Source organism: Panthera leo, chromosome C1 (assembly GCF_018350215.1).
Source record: "Panthera leo isolate Ple1 chromosome C1, P.leo_Ple1_pat1.1, whole genome shotgun sequence".
NCBI lineage: Eukaryota > Metazoa > Chordata > Mammalia > Carnivora > Felidae > Panthera > Panthera leo.
Genome location: NC_056686.1, coordinates 187,657,769 through 187,677,561, shown reverse-complemented (window position 1 = coordinate 187,677,561; position 19,793 = coordinate 187,657,769). Strand labels below are relative to the sequence as shown.

The 19,793-nt window shown below is 39.1% G+C and overlaps 1 protein-coding gene across 4 annotated transcripts in view; it reads left to right on the top strand.

Annotated features, from left to right (window-relative positions):
* The first annotated feature begins 7,696 nt into the window (after nt 1-7,696).
* Nucleotides 7,697-19,793, top strand: part of ICA1L (islet cell autoantigen 1 like) — an 89,505-nt gene continuing 77,408 nt past the window's right edge. Inside the window, exons 1-2 of one of the 4 annotated variants that reach the window (XM_042949768.1) lie at nt 7,697-7,769; nt 19,314-19,481. In XM_042949768.1, the coding sequence (XP_042805702.1) occupies nt 19,456-19,481 (26 nt within the window). In that variant the 5' untranslated portion in view covers nt 7,697-7,769; nt 19,314-19,455. Of the gene's footprint in view, nt 7,770-8,377; nt 8,794-19,313; nt 19,482-19,793 lie in introns of those variants that run through there. The other 3 variants (XM_042949770.1, XM_042949769.1, XM_042949767.1) reach the window with 3 other exon arrangements.

Genomic DNA, 19,793 nt, shown 5'->3' with positions numbered 1-19,793 from the left:
TCATTTAAGGATTAGTTACAACAAGGGCACTTGGGTGGCTTAGTTGGTTAAGCGTCTGACTTTTGATTTGGGCTAACGTCATGATCTCACGGTTCATGAGATCTAGCTCTGTGTCAGGCTGCGTGCTGACAGCATGGAGCCTGCTTGGGATTCTCTCTCTCCCTTTCTCTGCTGTGTGCACGTACCTGCATGCTCTCTCTCTCAATAAAGAGATAAACTTAAAAAAAAAAATTGTAACAGTGACCTAAGTGCAAAGAAAGATATAAAATGTAAGGTAGAGCGGTGGCATAGAGAAGGGAGCAATTAGCTTTGTGGGGAGTAAGTTGGATGTCAAGAAAGGCATCATAGAAGAGTAATATTTGAGCCAGACAGATCTGGACAGATACTGGTTGGGGGTGGAAATGCTCCCTCTGCCAGAGCACAAACCATCAGAAATGATAGCTTAGAAATAATGTGAGGAAAGAAGGAATCCTATTTCTTCATATGCTAAGAAGTTTAATTTTGTTTCCTCTTTTAGGTAAAACTGCCTCCAGGTCTCATCTAAGACATCTTTTTTTATTATTATTAAATTTATTGTCAAATTGGTTTCCATACAACACCCAGTGCTCATTCCAACAAGGGCCCTCTTCAATGCCCATTACCCACTTTCCCCTCTCCCCCACCCCCCATCAACCCTCAGCTTGTTCTCAGTATTTAAGAGTCTCTTATGGTTTGCCTCCCTCTCTCTAACTTTTTTTCCCTCCCTTTCTTCTCCCCCATGGTCTTCTGTTAAGTTTCTCAGGATCCACATATGGGTGAAAACATGGTAAGACATGATGATCTTTTTGAGAACCATGAAAACAAAACCTGGCTATGATGATTACTCAGAGATTATTAGGGTAGAAACTTGAGTTATATAGGATTTTTAATTCTACATAGAATGCAGAAAAACAATAGATTTTCTATGAATAGGTGACCAGTGTTTGTTTTGTCATATCCTTTTCTTTTGAATTTAGAATGACCATTTTGGAACTACTGTCATCAATGCATAATAATATATCAGAATGCTTCCTAACACTGTTGAGGAAAACAAATTAAAACTTAGATTTATATAAAATACACATAATCGCAAAATGAGCAAATAACCCTGCAAATGAAATACTATCTGGGAATTTCTGATAATAACATTGAATCTTTTCACAAAAAATCTTTTGATGTATTCTAATTTTGAAAAATCAGTTGCTTATATAAAGCAAATATAAGGAGAAATAATCTTTATACTACTATATCTTATAAAAGGAAAAAAATTTCATTTGGAGACTATGCATATACAAGCAATATTCAATTAGTATTTATTTTATTTTAAAAGCCACTGAGTGGTTGTGCCTGGGTGGCTCAGTTGGTTGAGCATCTGACTCTTGTTTTCAGTTTAGATCATAATCCCAGGCTTTTGGGGTTGAGCCCCATGTCAGGCTCTGTGCTAACCTGCACAGAGCCTGGTTGGGATTCTCTTTCTCTCTGCTCTTCACTTGCTCGTGCTCTCTCTCTCAAAATAAATTTTAAAAACTTAAAAAGATTCTCTCCCCGCCTCTTGCACTCATGCATGCTCTAAAATAAAAATAAACAAAAAAGCCACTAAATGGAATCAGGTTTCAGAAAGCAAGTAAAAAAATAAACCTTAAGGGGCACCTGGGTGGCTCAGTCAGTTAAGTAGCCAACCTCGGCTCAGGTCATGATCTCACGGTCCGTGAGTTCGAGCCCCGCATTGGGCTCTGTGCTGACAGCTCAGAGCCTGGAGCCTGTTTCAGATTCTGTGTCTCCCTCTCTCTGACCCTCCCCCGTTATGCTCTGTCTCTCTCTGTCTCAAAAATAAATAAACATTAAAAAAAAATAAACCTTAATGTGTAATTAATATTTTATCTCTTTTCCTTGTTTTTATTAAGCTTCTTATTTTAACTCCAGTATAGTTATCATAGTGTTATATTAGTTTCAGGTGTGTAATATAGTGATTCAACGATTCCATACATCACCCAGTGCTCATCACAAGTGTACACCTTAAATCATCACCAATTTCACCCATCCACCCAACCTCCTCCCCTATGGTAACCATGTTTTTTCTCTGTAGTTAAGAGTCAGTTTCTTAGTTTGCCCTTCTTTTTCCTTTGCTTGTTGGTTTTGTTTCTTAAATTCTACATATGAACGAAATCATGGCATTTGTCTTTCTCTGACTTATTTAACTCAGCATTATACTCTAGTTCCATCCATGTCATTGCAAATGGCAGGATTTCATTCCTTTTTATGGTTAAATAACATGTCATTGTGTATGTATATGTATATGTGTATATACACATCTATTTCACATCTTCATTCATTTATCAATGGATACTTGGGCTGTTTCCATAGTTTGGCTATTATAAATAATGCTGCAACAAACATAGGGGTTGCATGTATCTCTTTGAATTAGTGCTTTTGTATTTTGGAGGTAAATACCCAGTAGTGTGATTACTAGATTGTAGGGTAGTTCTATTTTTAGCTTTTTGAGGAAACTCCATGCCATTTTCCACAGTGGCTGCACCAGTTTGCATTCCCACCAACAGTGCAAGAGGGTTCCTTTTTCTCCACATCCTCCCCAACACTTGCCTTTTCTTGTGTTTTTGATTTTAAGCTAAGTATATCTTTAATGTAACTTAGAATTGGGGGGGGGGGATGGTATTGCTTAATTGAATTAGACTATTTTTGTTCCATTATCCACCAATATTCACAGATTTGAAGAAGTAAATTATTTTCTGGCAGTGTCTATTAAAATGGCAAGAAAAAAAATCCACCTTAGCAATCCTTTGACATTAAAATGACTGATCTTTATTTTAAAGGAGGAGGGGTGCCTGTGTGGCTCAGTTGGTTGAGTGTCTGACTTCAGCTCAGGTCATGATCTTGCAGTTTGTGAGTTCAAGCTCCACATGGGGCTCTCTGCTGTCAGCACAGAGCCTGCTTAGATCCTCTTCCCCCCCCCCCCCCCCCGCCCCTTTCTCTGCCCCTCGCCCATTCATCTTCACTCTCTCAAAAGTAAGTATAAAAAAAATTTTTTTAAAGCAGGAATATATGTGTCAGAGAGGTCAAGTTACTTGACCAGATTTCATGCAGCCAGTAAATAGAGTCACAATTTGAATTTGGATGTATCGTTGTCTAGAGGTCAAGTTCTTAACTAGTACGTATATATTTTGCCAATTGGCATCCAGAAGAACGATGTATTTATAAATGTGAAGAATAAGTTTGGAGATGTCTTCATATACAAGGTTATATATAAATTTAAGTGGCATTTATTGGTACCAAATTACCAACTTAGGTTCAGCTTTGCATGTTCTTGCCTTTAAAATTAATTTCCATATTAGTATCCCACAAAATGTAATATATTCATAATAATTATATGCGTAATAATATATGTGTTCTTTAAAGATCCATTTCTTTTCATATAGGAATTGTATGAGCAAAAGGAAACTTTAGAATTTATCCTGTTATTCATTCATGTCATTTGAATTATCACATTATTCATGTTATTAAAGGAAACCACAACCCAGCAGCTTAAATATCGAGTATGAAGGTGTACAGCCAATTGATGAAGATAGGACACATGCCTCTGAGTAATAAAGACTACAGAGAAATGGGTGTGCCTCGGTGGTTCAGTCAGTTAAGCGTCCAACTTCAGCTCAAGTTATGATCTCATGGTTTGTGGGTTCAAGCCCCATGTCAAGCTCTGTGCTGACAGCTCAGAGCCTGGAGCCTGCTTTAGATTCTGTGTCTCCCTTTCTCTCTGATTTTCCCCTGCTCGTGCTCATCTCTGTCTCTCAAAAATAAATAAATGTTAAAAAAAAAAAAAAAAAGACTACAGAGAATGATCTTGTTAGGTACAATCTGATAGAAAGTTGAGAAACATGTTAATTCTATGGATAGTTAGTAAAAGTATAGACAACATGCCTGGGAATTACTAATGCCAAATTAAGTTCAATGGTTGTTTCAGGGGGAGGAAACCATACTTTTTTAAATCTGTCTATAACACTTCACATTTAAAAAAATCATAATGTCTCTAATTGTAGCCTTACTTGAATCAACACAAATACAATATGGGAGAGAGCATGTTTAGCTAGCCACATGTAAGTAAATACTAGTGTGGGCATCTGGGAAGATAGCTCACCATACCCTCACTAACTACCTGACTTGTTAACTGACCTGTTACTTCTGACTTCCTTGATAAGATCAAACAAATTACTGAGAAAGTAGAACACCTTGAAGAAATGGAGCTATTTCCATGGCATCAAGTTCAGTAAATCCCTAATCCTTAATGAGAGTAAAACAGTACAGGGGCACCTGGATGGCTTAGTCAGTTGAGCATCCAACTCTTGATTTTGGCTCAGCTCATGATCTCACAGTAGTGGAATCGAGCCCCACATCTGAGGGTTGAGCATGGAGCCTGTGTGGGATTCTCTCTCCCTCTCTCTGCCCTCCCCCCACAAACTCTCTCTCAAAACAAATAAGTAAAACAGTACAAAAGTATAGAATTCTTAGTATGTTTTTAAATATCAATTGAAGTTTTATTTAAGAGATAAACCAGAGGTTTGCTTGATAGTGCAAAAGATCGTTGCTGTTTATTGCTCTGGGATTGCAGATTTGTGAAGCTCCATATTCCAAGATATCTAATGGTCGTCTTTTCTAGTTCACTTGTAGAAGCCTACCGTGGAGGAAAACACTTTATACTATGATAAATCTGTTGATAGAAAATTAAATAACACTTCTATAAATGTTTGTACATTTAATTTCTAGATGAAATTAAATCCTCCCATATAGGGGTGCCTGGGTGGCTCAGTCGGTTAAGCGGCCGACTTGGGCTCAGGTCATGATCTCGCGGTCCGTGAGTTCAAGCCCTGCGTCGGGCTCTGTGCTGACAGCTCAGAGCCTGGAGCCTGTTTCAGATTCTGTGTCTCCCTCTCTCTGACCCTCCCCCATTCATGCTCTGTCTCTGTCTCAAAAATAAATAAACGTTAAAAAAATTAAAAAAAAAATAAATCCTCCCATATAAAAATATTTTAATAGTGTTAAATTGTTTTCTAAAAACTTATTTATGAAACACTACATTTTAACTACTGTGGGCGCCTATTTATTTAAGGTACTAACTAGTACAAGGCATTTAAATATTTTCTTACCAACAGCTAAAGGAGGATTATTAATTCACTCTACAAACATTTATCAAATCTATGATTAAGAAAACCTGATTCGAAGAGTGTCAGTAGCTTAACTTTGTTTGCTGAAACCATTCTTATACTCTGCTGCCACTTACCTGCTTTTCTTAGTGACCTGTGAAGGAAAAGTGATTATGTATGAATGCTACATTTTATGGTGTCTTGTGTATCTAAGTAATTTTCTCCAAGTAAGTGAACAAAGCCAACACCCCTTGCCCACAGTCACTTCTCTGACTTTCTGGTATATTTCTTGGAGGGCCTTTCTCTGCTTCAGATTGGGCTGAAAAACTATTTCATATCCTCTTAAGTTAAACTTCATCCTGTTTGGAACAAGCATTTTCTAAAATATCCCAAGTAACTTAACATATGTTTCATGATAACATTATGAAAGTCGTTTTGCTTACTCTATTAGAATAATTTATTCTTTGGGAAGAAAGGTGTTCAATTCTTTTCAGGTATTCTATACAGTATCCTTCAGTTGTCAATTAGCTGTCTTTGCTTCTGTTCATTTATTGATTGAATGCACATTCAGAATGCAGTATGTATTAGGCACTGTGTTAAAAGAGATAAAGCTACTAAACAGCCTAAATGTACCTTGGAAGAGCTAAGGATCCAATGGGGAAGACAGAGAAATAATTACAATTATTGAGAGCAGAGGTATGTCCTTACGTGGGACGCCAAACTTAGCACGAGTTAGGAAAGATCTGAGGAAGTACAGCAGTTATCCTTATTGCCAAATGCTAATTCTTACCCTTTTAAGGATCTGGACTTTGAGAATCTGAGGAAAGCTGTGGACTCTCTGAGGTTGCTGCCCCCCATGGGGTTAATGAGGTTGAAACTAACAGGAAATCTAAAGTTTTTCAGAGGCCTGTTTCTCCCTAATCAGCTATTGTTTGTTTTCAGACCCCACTAACAAATCCACTAGGGAGACCTGGGCTAAAAAGTCACAGATAAGTTCCCGCCTATGAACAGCAAGGCCCTGTCTTCCTTACCCTAGATAATGAGCCCAAGACCCCATCCATTTTGATCTAGGCTCTCTTGGAACATGCCCATAGCCCCTGTGTCCTAAGATGACCTCCTGACAGTAGAGGCTGAATTGTGCCTCATTTTAAGTCTCCACCTCAAAGTGAGTATGCTCAATGTGCATGCCCCATCTTTCCTCATGAATTACCATAAATTTCTCCACCTTTTTCATCAGCATATATGTAATCACAACCCCTTCTAGGAGGCAGATTTGAAGCTTGCCCTTTTATCTCTTTGGCTGCCTCTGGAATAAACCCTTTCCTTGCAAATATGACGTCTCAGTGATTGGCTTTGTGTGCTTTGGGCAGTGGAACTTGGCTTTGGTTACATTTCTAACAATTAGAAAAAAAAAAAAGATACCGAAAGTTTGCTTATTATTTCAGGTATTCACCTGTTCGTTGAAACCCCATATATCTCAGTAAGAATCCCTGGTCTAAAGATATCTCAATTTTTTTCGATCCAAATTAACTCTTGTATAAATAGCCTATTCTTTTTCCTATTCTAAAACCACTTTCTGGTTTTGTAGGTAAGTATTTTACCTATAATACCGAAGAATTTTGTAATATTCTAGAATCTCACTCCATCTTTCGTGATCTTACAGACTTTAGTTATCACCTGGAGTGTAAGGTTTTTTCCTCGCTAGCCTATGTCACAGTTGTAATTCATACTTTGTGGAGCTTTAGAAAAGTTGATAGGATTTTTTGAATCACCTTTAAAAAGAAAGCACTTTGAATTTATATTATCTTACGCCAGTAACAATTTACTTTTGCCTTTTTCCATTTTTTTCTTCAATTTTTAGGCTTAAATTTTGCCTTTTACTTTTGAAGACTCATTTATGACAACAAATTTAGGTTATGTGTATGTGCATTTGAGGTCAGTTATTAACAGTTGCTAACTTAATCATCTTTAAACCTTTAAGAGTTAAAATATAACACATGAACAGTTACCGCGTGCGGGCACTGGTACTGAGAAGCGCCCTGATTCAGGAATGACTGAGGCTCAGAAGCATATAGCCCGGTAGAGATGGTCTCTCGGAGGGCCTGGCAGGTGCGGTGCCGCCCCGGAGGCAGGGAGGGACCCGGGCTTAGGAAAGGAAACAGGGAATGCCTCAGAGGTCTCACAAACAGTTCCTTAATTCCGATATTCTGACCGGTTTGGTATTTGTTAGTAAACGAATTTGGTAGCGAAGGAACAGAAAGGGTCTAGGAGTTCATCAAAAAACGGACCGAGAGCCGGGCTTCGGTGGGGTTCGGGAAAAGCCGGAGAGGGCGAGAACGCGGACGCCGGACGGAGATGCCGAAGGCAGCGCGGCTTCCGCGCGCGCCAGGCCGCCCGGTTTAAATCTCCCGCCTCCCGCAGCCGGAGCCCGACACCTCCACGCACGGGTGCGGAGGGGCACGGGCTGCGGGAGTGGCCCGGTGGCGTCGCGGGGCTCGCGGGTGGCGGCGGCGGGAACGGGTGCTGTGACGGACCTCCGCGCAGTTAAGCGCGACCCGAGCTGGCGGAGGACCGGCGCGTCGCGGTTCCAGCGTCGCGGTGAGAGCCTGCGGCCTCCCAGTGCCGGTCAGGCCGCGCCCTCTCCGGGCCTGGCGGGCCGGAGGCCAAACCCTCGTTTCCGTGGCGACGCCCTGAGGTGGAAGCGCGGCGGGAGGCGCCTGCCACGCGCGCACGCTGTCTCTCGAGGCCTCGCCGGCCCCTGCGGCCTCCCCCTGGGACGAAGTCCTGGTCCGCGCTCCTCCGGGCAGAACCCGCAAGGAGTGGTTTCTGGCGAGGCTGGGTCCTCTCCGGACGAAAGGAGCTTTCCTTCACGCCGCCCCGGTAGCGAACGTGCGCACCAGCCTGAGGCTTATTTGGGTGATTTCTCTGGAAGGTGGAGATCGCTTCCATTAGAGGCAGGTGTTCACAGCATTCAGGTGCTTTCCTGCTGACCTCTTTTTTCTGTTGTGTTTATTTTTATGTCATTATTTTGTGATGGAAACGCCTTCTTTAGAAACGAAGTGGCAAGCGTTTGGTAAAAACAAAACATAAGTGTGCGGCGTAAGGCTAACCGCGGAATGCTAGAGCTCCCGAGGGGTTCCGCGCACAAATACTGCGGCCTGAGGCCGTGAACCCAGCCCCGTGCACCTATCCGGCTCTTGGAAACGCGGATCACCTGGTCGGGTGCCCAAATGATGTCAGTGGTCAGATACCTGATGCCTGAGAAAGATGGGAGAGGGGAAAAAAATCCGATCTGGCAACCAACCCGCGATGCTGTGGGTTTGCCGGTAGAGGGGGTGGGATTATTTTTCATGTAATAGATGATGTTAATGCGCAGAGCCTGAAAGCTGTTATAAGCTATGGGTCACTGTGAAATAGCTTATTGGGAAGATCACGTTTGTCCATGGTTTTGGATTTTCTTTAAGCATTTATGTATTGATTTATTTAGTTTAGACTTAGACAACGTACTGTAAGGCGATATTACTTACATCATCTTAACATCAGTGTTTATGAAGTAGCCACAGGTGCCTCATCTTTTAATAGGAGTTAATTACGCATTTATTGAACAAATAAACATCTGATGGTATGTATACATTTTTTATATAATGAAAAATTTTAATCGTTTTATATTTATCTGTGCCCATCATTACCAGTATTCTTTGAAATGTCTGTATTTAATAGCTCAGAATGATTGTGCATCTAGCCATTGAAACAGCAATGTGCAAGACATTGTTCTAATTATCAGTAATTTATAATTGCTAGACAAATCATCATAATTTTGGAGTTAAATGGGTGCTCAGAGATCAAGTGTGAAAGCTGCAAACATGAGACTGGTTGGGAAAACTAGGAAGCCACGTTTTTTTTAGACATACTTATTATAAAGCAATTAATAAAACAAAATTTGTACCAGTGACTGAACTGGTACCAAATACTACACTGTCAGACTTCATGATTTTATCGTGTCGTATGTCCTATATTTACATTTTTGACTTTGTTGATTTTACTGATTTGCCTGTTTTCTATTTCACATATTTCATTCCTATTTTCATTTTTTTCTTTTACTTTGGGTTTAATTTGCTCATCTTTTTCTAATTTATTAAGGTGGAAGCATAAATAATATATTTTTTTCCCTTTTATGTAAGCATTTAAAGCTATAAGTTTTCCTCTAAGCATGCTTTAGCTACATCCCACAAACATGGGATATTTTCATTATCATTTAGTTAAAAATATTTAAAAGTTTAAGTTCTATGATCCCTTATTTATTTAGGTGTGCTATTTTATTTCCAAATATTTTGGAATTTTTTTAGGTAGTTCATTGCTATTGATTTCTAAATTAACAATGTCGTGCTCAGAAAACATGTATTATTTCAATACCTTTAAATTTATTGAGAATTTTTTCCTTGCCTAACCTATGGTCTGTCTTGGTGAGTGTTCAGTTACCCTTGGGGGAAAATGTGTATTCTTCTGGTGGTGGATGGAATAGTCTAAATGTCATTTAGGTCAAGCTGGTTGAGTGTTGCTTGAGCCTTTTATCTTCACATTTTAATGTCTCTTTATTCCATCAGTTACTCTGGGAGAAGTGTTAAGTTTTAGTTATGATTAACTATGATTGTAGATTTATCTATTTTCCCCTTCAGTTCTGTCAGTTTTTTAAAAATATTTGGTAGTGTTATCAGTCACATACACATTTAAGACAGCTGTGTCCTTTTGATAGATTGACCACTTTATCATTATTAAATGTCCATTCTATTCCCGAAAATACTTTTTACATGGAAGCCTGTCCTGTATGACCTTAATACAAGCTTAATGCTTGCCTCTTGCTTTTTCCTTTTAATACATCTGTGTATTTATGTTTAAAATGTGTTTGTTATAAACTACATACAGTTGGTTTGTAGTTGTTTATCCAGTCTCACAACAACCTCTGTGTTTTAATAGTGGTATATAGTTCATTTTTTATTTTTATAACTTTTTTCTGTGTTTGGGTTAAGTATATTGGTATTCTTTTTCCATTTTTTCATTTATTCTTTAGTCTTCTTCCCTGCCTCCTTTTTGGATGAATTGAGCTTTTAGAAAAATATTTCTTGTCCTGTCTTTTTAGTTTTGTCTCTTCATGTTATTTTTTTTATTGGTGGTACTAAAGATTTCATATGTATCTTAAATTTATCATAGCTTATTTTCAAATCTATTTTAGTATTTTATGAGCAGTGTAAGAATATTATCATTTATACTTGTAATGACCATCTCACCTTATGTGCCCTTACATACTTTACTTCTACATGTGTCCTATATTTTTAAAAATGTAATGAATCAATCTTTTAGTGAAATTTAAAGATGCATGTATATATGTAATGTTTAAAAATTCCTTTGTATTTATCAATATATTTACCCTTTTTTCTCTCTTGCTTCCTGTAGAGCTGAGTTTCTATGTTATTTTTCTTCACCCTAAAGAATATTTAGATTTTTTTTTGTAACACAGGTCACTGTGGCCTTTCAACTGTATCTGTCTGAAGTTTTACTTTGCTTTCATTTTTGAAGGATATTTTTATTAGATATAGAATTCTTGGCCAGCTTTTTTTTTTTTTTTTTTTTCCCAGGACTTAAAGATACAGTTTGCTTGTTTTTTGCCCTCCTTTATTTTGTGAAGTAGCCTCCTCTTCTTCCTCTTTTCTCCCAAGATGAGAGCAGCCAGGAATCTCTTCAGTCCTAGGTAGGGCTAAGCATTTTCTGGATTTTCAGATCATGAGCTTTCCTGCATCCTCAGCCCTCTGATGTACTTTCAGAAAACACTAAATTTTGTAGATTATCTAACTTATTCTCAGTGTTAGGATGGAATTAATTTTCTCTTGCAACTTTCTGAAGTGGAAATGGAAGACCAGTACAATACTGATTGAATTGATATTGCTTAAAATCTTTTTATTACTCTTAATTAGATTTTTTCTGGTATTCTTACAGTCGTTTTCCTAGTGAATTTTATTTTATTATTTATTAAATTTTTTTTAAGGTTTATTTTTGAAAGACAGAGTGTGAATGGGGGAGGGGCAGAGAGAGAGAGAGAGAGAGAGAGAGAGAGAGAGAGAGAGACAGACACAGAATCTGAAGGAGGCTCCAGACTCTGAGCTGTCAGCACAGAGCCTGACCCAGGGCTCGAACCCATGAGCCGTGAGATCATGACCTGAGCTAAAGTCCAGTGCTTAACTGACTGAGCCACCCAGGTGCCCGATTTTATTATTTTTTAAAATGTTTATTTGTTTATTTTGAGAGAGCATGCACAAGCAAGCAGGGGAGGGGCAGAGAGAGAGGGAGACAGAGAATCCCAAGGAGGCTTCACACTGTTAGCGTGGAGACTGACACCGGGCTCAAACTCACGAACCATGAAATGATGACCTAGCTGAAATCATGAGTCAGTCGCCCAACTGACTGAGCCACCCAGGTGCCCCTAGGTTATTTTTTAAAATAAGCTCTGTGCCCAACATGGGGCTTCAACTCATGATCCTGAGATCAAGAGTCATATGCTTTATGGACTCAGCCAGCCAGGCGCCTTTGAAAGATTAAAAAAAGAAAAAAAAAAGATGGATGTTAAGTTTTATTAAATACCTTTTTATCATGAGAGATGAATAATTTAACATACTTTTTGCTAATGTTTTAATGGTATGTTCAGGAATTTTTTTTTTTTCTTTAACGTTTTATTTATTTTTGAGACAAAGAGAGACAGAGCATGAATGGGGGAGGGGCAGAGAGAGAGGGAGACACGGAATCGGAAGCAGGCTCCAGGCTCTGAGCCATCAGCCCAGAGCCCGACGCGGGGCTTGAACTCACGGACCGTGATATCGTGACCTGAGCTGAAGTCGGACGCTTAACCGACTGAGCCACCCAGGCGCCCCATGTTCAGGAATTTTTATCACAGATAATTTTCATCAAATTTTTCTTATTTTTTACATGTACCTATTATTTTAATAGTTAAAACAATTCTGTTTTGTTTGTTACAATCACATTTAGAGTTAACTGAATTAAATCCCTTTTTACCATTTCTCCATTTTATAAATTCTTCATTGTTAAATTTTTTTATTTATTTAATTTTCTTGAGAGACTGAGAGGGCACAAGTGAGCGAGGTGCAGAAAGAGAGAGGGAGAGAGAATCCCACAAGGGGCAAAAAGGGAGTGAGAGAGAAGTGGGGCTCATTTGAAGTGGGGCTTGTGCTCACCCATAACAGGGCTCAAACTCACGAACAGTGAGATAGTGACCTGAATCAAAGTCTGATGCTTAACCAACTAAGCCGGCCAGGTACTCCAATAAGTTCTTCATTTTTAAATACATTAAAAAGAAATTTTCGTTTTAGCATTTATTTTTTGAGAGACAGAGAGAGCATGAGTGGGGAAGGGGCAGAGAGAGAGAGAGAGAGAGAGAGAGAGAGAGACCGACAGAGTCCAAAGCAGGCTCCAGGCTGTCAGCACAGAGCCCGATGTGGGGCTCAAACTCACGAACTGTGAGACCATGACCTGAGCCGGTCAGATGCTTAACCGATTGAACCACCCAGCAGCCCCACATTTTTAAATACATTGTAGTTGTAAGGGCACCTGGGTGGCTCAGTCGGTTGAGTGCCTGACTCTTAGTTTCTGCTCAGGTCTTGATCTCAGGATTCATGAGTTCAAGCCCTATGGCTCTGCGCTGACAGTGGGGAGCCTGCTTGGGATTCTCTCCCTCTCTGCCCCTCCCCCACTTGTGCTGTCTCTCTTGCTCTCAAAATAAATAAACTTAAAAAATAAAATTAAAATAATAAAACTAAATACATTTTAGTTGTATGGATTGTGGCTTCAAATAATTTAGTTGTTTTATTTGTTCTGGGAAGCATATATTTGTGCTGTATTCCTGATTGTTGCATATTAAAAAAAATCGTTTTCAGATACTCAGCCTTTCTCATATATTGTATCTCGTTGATTTTAAGAAGCACCTGTTCATATTTTCACATCTCTGAAATTATTTCTGAAATCTGAACTTTTTTTAATGTTTATTTATTTTTGAGAGAGCGAGTGAGAGCACAAGCTGGGGAAGGGTAGACAGACAGACTCCCAAGCATGCTCTATGCTGTCAGCAGAGATCCCAATGTGGGGCTTGAATTCAAGAACCTGAGATCATGACCTGAACCAAAGACAGACACTTAACCAACTGAGCCACCCAGGTACCCCTGAAATCAGAATTTTTCATGTATTTGAAAATGGATGATTAGAAAGCACAGTTTACTTTGTAGATTTTTTTCGTGTTTAGAGGTATGTAAAATAATGGCATACCTTTTAAATAATGGTGTCTTCAACTGATGAAATATGGTAAGATAATTCCAAATTATTAGGTTACCATAAAATAATTAAAAAAAATTTTTTTTTAATGTTTATTTATTTCTGAGACAGAGACAGAGCATGAGTGGGGAAGGGGCAGAGCGAGAGGGAGACACAGAATCTGAAGCAGGCTCCAGGCTCTGAGCTATCAGCACAGAGTCCGACGTGGGACTCACACTCACAAACCAGGAGTTCATGACCTGAGCTGAAGTCGGATGCTTAACCGACTGAGCCACGCAGGCACCCCAAATAAGCTTTATCTTTAAGGTTGAAAAAGATCAGAAATCTAATGTTTATTTATTTTTGAGAGAGACAGAGACAGAATGTGAGTGGGTTGGGGCAGAGAGAGAGAGAGGCACAGAATCTGACGCAGGCTCCAGGCTCCGAGCTGTCAGCACAGAGCGTGACATGGGGCTCGAACTCACAAGCTGTGAGATCATGACCTGAGCCAAAGTCGGACGCTCAACTGACTGACTGAGCCACCCAGGTGCTCCGAAAAAGATCAGAAATCTAATAACACAATGTTCTGAGTTGCAGTGAGCAAGCACTTTACTCCATTGCTGGTGGGCAAAAAAACTGGTACAATCTCTTATACAGGACAGTTTAGCAGAATGAAAATTTTAAATGCATGTAACCTTTGATTCGGCCATTGTACTTCCAGGATTTTTATCTTATAGGTAAACTTGCATGTATTTTAAATAATATATGTTTTTTTTTTCTTATTTTTTATTCAGCATGGTTTAAATGATATTCCAGAAACAATCTAAATATGTATCAATAATAGACCATAGTAGTAAATTATAGTACAACCATTAAAGGGAATGTTAAATATCCATTAAAATTATATTCCACTAAGTAGAAAATCCCATGTCATATTCCTTTTCACTCTGTGTTGTACACAGTACTCACTTTTATCCGTTGTCTCATGTTGCTGAGGAGATGGATGAGGCCAACATAAATTATTTTATTTCTTCTGGATGCTAATAGCATCTTTTCTTTATCCTTAAAACTTGGCAGAATTCTATACAATATCTAAATTTTGATCATTCCCTGTTAATTTTTCCTGAAACATAACACCTTTCAGTTTTTCACCTCTATATCCTTGAAAATTTTATGTTCCTATTGTCTTTCTGTCCAAGAAAGAGTATTACTTACATTAGATCTCAGTAGTCTGTCTTACAAATCGATCATCTTTGTTCTAACTACTTTGTTAGAATCTAGCCACCTTTATTTTGTAATATTTATTCTGAAGGATTTTCCATGGCTTGCCATCCAAGTTAACTTGGTTTTCTGAATTATCTATTCTACTCAGAGGTGTTTCTTTGTTTCTTTTTTTAATTTTTTTTTTAACCCTTATTTATTTTTGACACAGAGAGAGACAGAGCATGAACGGGGGAGGGGCAGAGAGAAAGGGAGACACGGAATTGGAAGCAGGCTCCAGGCTCTGAGCCATCAGCCCAGAGCCCGACACGGGGCTTGAACTCACGGACCGTGATATCGTGACCTGAGCTGAAGTCGGACACTTAACCGACTGAGCCACCCAGGCGCCCCCACAGCTGTTTCTAATACGATTTCAAGTTCTGTGGTATTTTTTTCCCCTTGTATCTTTTGCTTTTTCAGTTCTTTTCAAAAATCTGTTTCATCAAGTTATATTCTATATAACTATATAGTTATAGTCCATATAACTATATATGTTATAGTTCGTATAACTATATAGTTAGTCTATCTAACTATATATACTGTATATAGTCTATATAATTATATGTATTATCTGATGCAAACCAGTTTTCTTTAAAATTCTATTAAGATTCTATTTTATGCACTAGCTCTTCAAATGTGTTTTTTTTTCTCTTTTCCACCTATGGTCCCTCTTCCTTTTCTTGAAGAGTTACTTTTATATGTTATCTATTGTTGAAAAGGGCAGTTGTGTTTTGGCCTGCTCTTTGCCCAAGAATGGTATAAGGCATTGGAATAGCTACCTTAGAGACTGAGATAGGAGACTGAACATTGTTGTGATCTTTTTCTTTAATTGGCTGTTGGCTGACAATAGTCGTCATATGCTATCTCTAAGCAGGTTCCCACAGCATGTGTTAATCATTCATTCCAGAGACAGATCAATGCTGATATAGCTCTGATTGATCTTCTTTAGTCTGCTGTGCAAGGTTGACCACTAGCTTACTGTTTTGTTTTTCTACAGCCATGCTTTGACTCTTGACAAGAAAAATTAAAAATGTCACAGCAACTGTAGGTTTTAGGGAGCCCAATACGTAATACTTCTTGCCTTTTTTTTTTAATGTTTATTTTTGAGAGTGGGAGGAAGAGAGAGTGGGGAGGGGCAGAGAGAGAGGGATGCAGAGGATCTGAAGTGGGCTCTGCACTGACAGCAGAGAACCCGATAAGGGGCTCGATGTGAGATCATGACCTGTGCTGAAGTCAGAGAAAGAATCAAATCTGGCCATTTTTTCCCCCCTTCCCCTCCCCCATGGTCTTCTGTTAAGTTTCTCAGGATCCACATAAGAGTGAAAACATGTGGTATCTGTCTTTCTCTGACTGACTTATTTCACTTAGCATAACACTCTCCAGTTCCATCCACATTGCTACAAATGGCCAGATTTCATTCTTTCTCATTGCCAAGTAGTAGTCTATTGCATATATAAACCACATCTTCTTTATCCATTCGTCAGTTGATGGACATTTAGGCTCTTTCCATAATTTGGCTATTGTTGAAAGTGCTGCTATAAACATTGGGGTACAAATGCCCCTATGCATCAGCACTCCTGTATCCCTTGGGTAAATTCCTAGCAGTGCTATTGCTGGGTCATAGGGTAGATCTATTTTTAATTTTGTGAGGAATCTCCACACTGTTTTCCAGAGCGGCTGCACCACTTTGCCTTCCCACCAACAGCGCAAGAGGGTTCCCGTTTCTCCACATCCTCGCCAGCATCTATAGTCTCCTGATTTGTTCGTTTTAGCCACTCTGACCGGCATGAGGTGGTATCTCAGTGTGGTTTTGATTTGTATTTCCCTGATGAGGAGTGACGTTGAGCATCTTTTCATGTGCCTGTTGGCCATCTGGATGTCTTCTTTAGAGAAGTGTCTATCCATGTCTTCTGCCCATTTCTTCCCTGGATTATTTGTTTTTTGGGTGTGAAGTTTGGTGAGTTCTTTATAGATTTTGGATATTAGCCCTTTTCTGATATGTCATTTGTAAATATCTTTTCCCATTCTGTTGGTTGCCTTTTAGTTTTGTTGATTGTTTCCTTTGCTGTGCAGAAGCTTTTTATCTTCATGAGGTCCCAATAGTTCATTTTTGCTTTTAATTCCCTTTGGGGATGTGTCAAGTAAGAAATTGCTGTGGCTGAGGTCAGAGAGGTTTTTTCCTGCTTTCTCCTCTAGGGTTATGATGGTTTCCTGTCTCACATTCAGGTCCTTTATCCATTTTGAGTATATTTTTGTGAATGGTGTAAGAAAGTGGTCTAGTTTCATTCTTCTCCATGTTGCTGTCCAGTTCTCCTAGCACCATTTGTTAAAGAGACTGTCTTGTTTCCATTGGCTCTTCTTTCCTGCTTTGTCAAAGATTAGTTGGCCATACATTTGTGGGTCCAATTCTGAAGTCTCTATTCTATTCCATTGGTCTATGTGTCTGTTTTTGTGCCAATACCATGCTGTCTTGATGATTACAGCTTTGTAGTAGAGGCTAAAGTCTGGGATTGTGATGCCTCCCGCTTTGGTCTTCTTCTTCAATATTACTTTGGCTATTCAGGGTCTTTTGTGGTTCCATACAGATTTTAGGAGTGCTTGTTCTAGCTTCGAGAAGAATGCTGGTGCAATGTTGATTGGGATTGCACTGAATGTGTAGATTGCTTTGGGTAGTATTGACATTTTAACAGTATTTATTGTTCCAATCCATGAGCATGGAATGTTTTTCCATTTCTTTATGTCTTCTTCAATTTCCTTCATAAGCTTTCTATAGTTTTCAGCATACAGAGCTTTACATCTTTGGTTAGGTTTATTCCTAGGTATTTTATGCTTTTTGGTGCAATCGTGAATGGGATCAGTTTCTTTGTCTTTCTGTTGTTTCATTATTAGTGTATAAGAATGCAGCTGATTTCTGTACATTGATTTTATATCTTGCAACTTTGCTGAATTCATATATCAGTTCTAGCAGACTTTTGGTGGAGTCTATTGGGTTTTCCATGTATAGTATCATGTCATCTGCAAAAAGTGAAAGCTTGACTTCATCTTTGCCAATTTTGATGCCTTTGATTTCCTTTTGTTGTCTGATTACTGATGCTAGAACTTCCAACACTATGTTAAACAACAGTGTTGAGAGCAGACATCCCTGTCATGTTCCTGATCTCATTTTTGAGAGAGAGACTGATAGACAGACAGTGCAAGTGGGGGAGGGGCAGAAAGAGGGAGACACAGAATCCAAAGCAGGCTCCATGCTCTGATTTGTCAGCACAGAGCCCCATGTGGGGCAGGAACTCCTGAACCGTGAGATCATGACCTGAGCCAAAGTCCTATGCTTAACTGACTGAACCACCCAGGTGCCCCAATAATGGCTTTATTTTTTAATTTACTTAATTTTCTGAATACCAATTGCTCTAACATTTCTGCTATATGACTATGAGTAATATGCTGAAACATACCAGTTACATATCCCAGAGGTCTCCTTTCCAGAGTCCATCATTCTGCTTAAATTTGAGATGCTTGTTCTGTCCAGCTGTCATCTTGAGCCTTCCCTTCATAGCTCTTCTGGGTTCGATTTTTGTCTTTTATATTTCATTGCTACTTTTGAGAAATCTGCTCTCTTTCTGACTCTTAATGATTTGTATATAATCTACTTTCTATCTCTTAAAACTTCCAGGATCTCCCCTCCGCCCCCCCACCGCCCTGTTTCCTGAAAGCTCACAATGATGTATTTTGGAATAAATCTCTTTTTGGATGGAGATTTGGGTTCTTCAGTTACTTTTCAACCCTTCTATTAAATTAAAAAAAAAAATTCAGCTATCCTGTTTTTTTCCTCAAGAGTCCTTTTTTATTTTATTATTCCTCTTTGAGGATATTAGTTGGAGGGTTGTTTTGTTTTGTTTCCTCCCTATATTATATTAATTCCCTTCAGCTATTTTCTTTTCTCTATTTTTTGCTTTAGGTAAGAGGTTTTTGTTTTTAATGTTTATTTATTTTTAAGAGAGAGAGAGAGAGCGCCGGGAATAAGCAGAGAGAGGGAGACAGAATCTGAAGCAGGCTTCAGGCTCTGAGCTGTCAGCACAGAGCTTGACGCAGGGCTCAAATTCAGAAGCCATGAGATTATGACCTGAGCTGAAGTCGGACACTTAACCAACTGAGCCACCCAGGTGCCCCAAGTAAGAGGTCTTTCTTGGTGGAGACTTCCCTCAGATATCTCTTGACATTTGGTTTTCCATTTATATTTAAGAGGAAGACTATAACAAAGCCAATCAGAAGATTTATATGTACAACGGGTAAATTTTGCTCTAGAGTGATTAGGCAAAGACCCATCCTTTTAGAATGTCCCAATGGTATCCTGCTTTTCTCTGTAGCTTTTAGTTCTTTCCAGAGAAAAGAATGTTCTAGACTTTTCTGAAGAATGGAAAGGTGTGTGTGTGTGTGTGTGAGAGAGAGAGAGAGAGAGAGAGAGAGAAAGAGAGAGAGTGAGAATGCTTTGCTACTGGTTAACAAAGAATGGGAAAAAAGCTTGACATTTAACAGTTCTGTGTGTAAACTTTCACTTAATTGTTTTGTTTTCAGGCCAGATCTTCTGTGTTGTCCAACTGCTGTGTTGGACTGTAGCCCAAGTCCAGCGCCGCCTTGGTTCAATTTCTTCAACTCGCATTGAGTGACACAGATTAGAAAACGGCCTCAGGGTCTAGCCAACTGTATATAGACTTCAATGAATCCTCCTTCCACTTCCAAATGGTGAGTTTTTCAGATAGTCTGCAAGGTAATTGACTCACTATTCACTAACATTCCTCTTTTAGTTGCTTAGGTTACTACTTTCTCTCCAAAAATGTATTGTAGTCTTTTCATCTGCTCTTGTCACTGTATTTATGCTCCTTATACTTGTGAGTTAATTGGTTGCTTTTGTTTTATACTTTTACCGTTAGTAGATTAGGGAAGGGAAAGCGGGGAAGTGCATGTGGTCAGTCTGCATTTTTAACAGTGCACCCTGTATTTTAATATCTGCATAAACCTCTTCCAGGTTATTCTCAGTGTTGAGATTTAAAATTA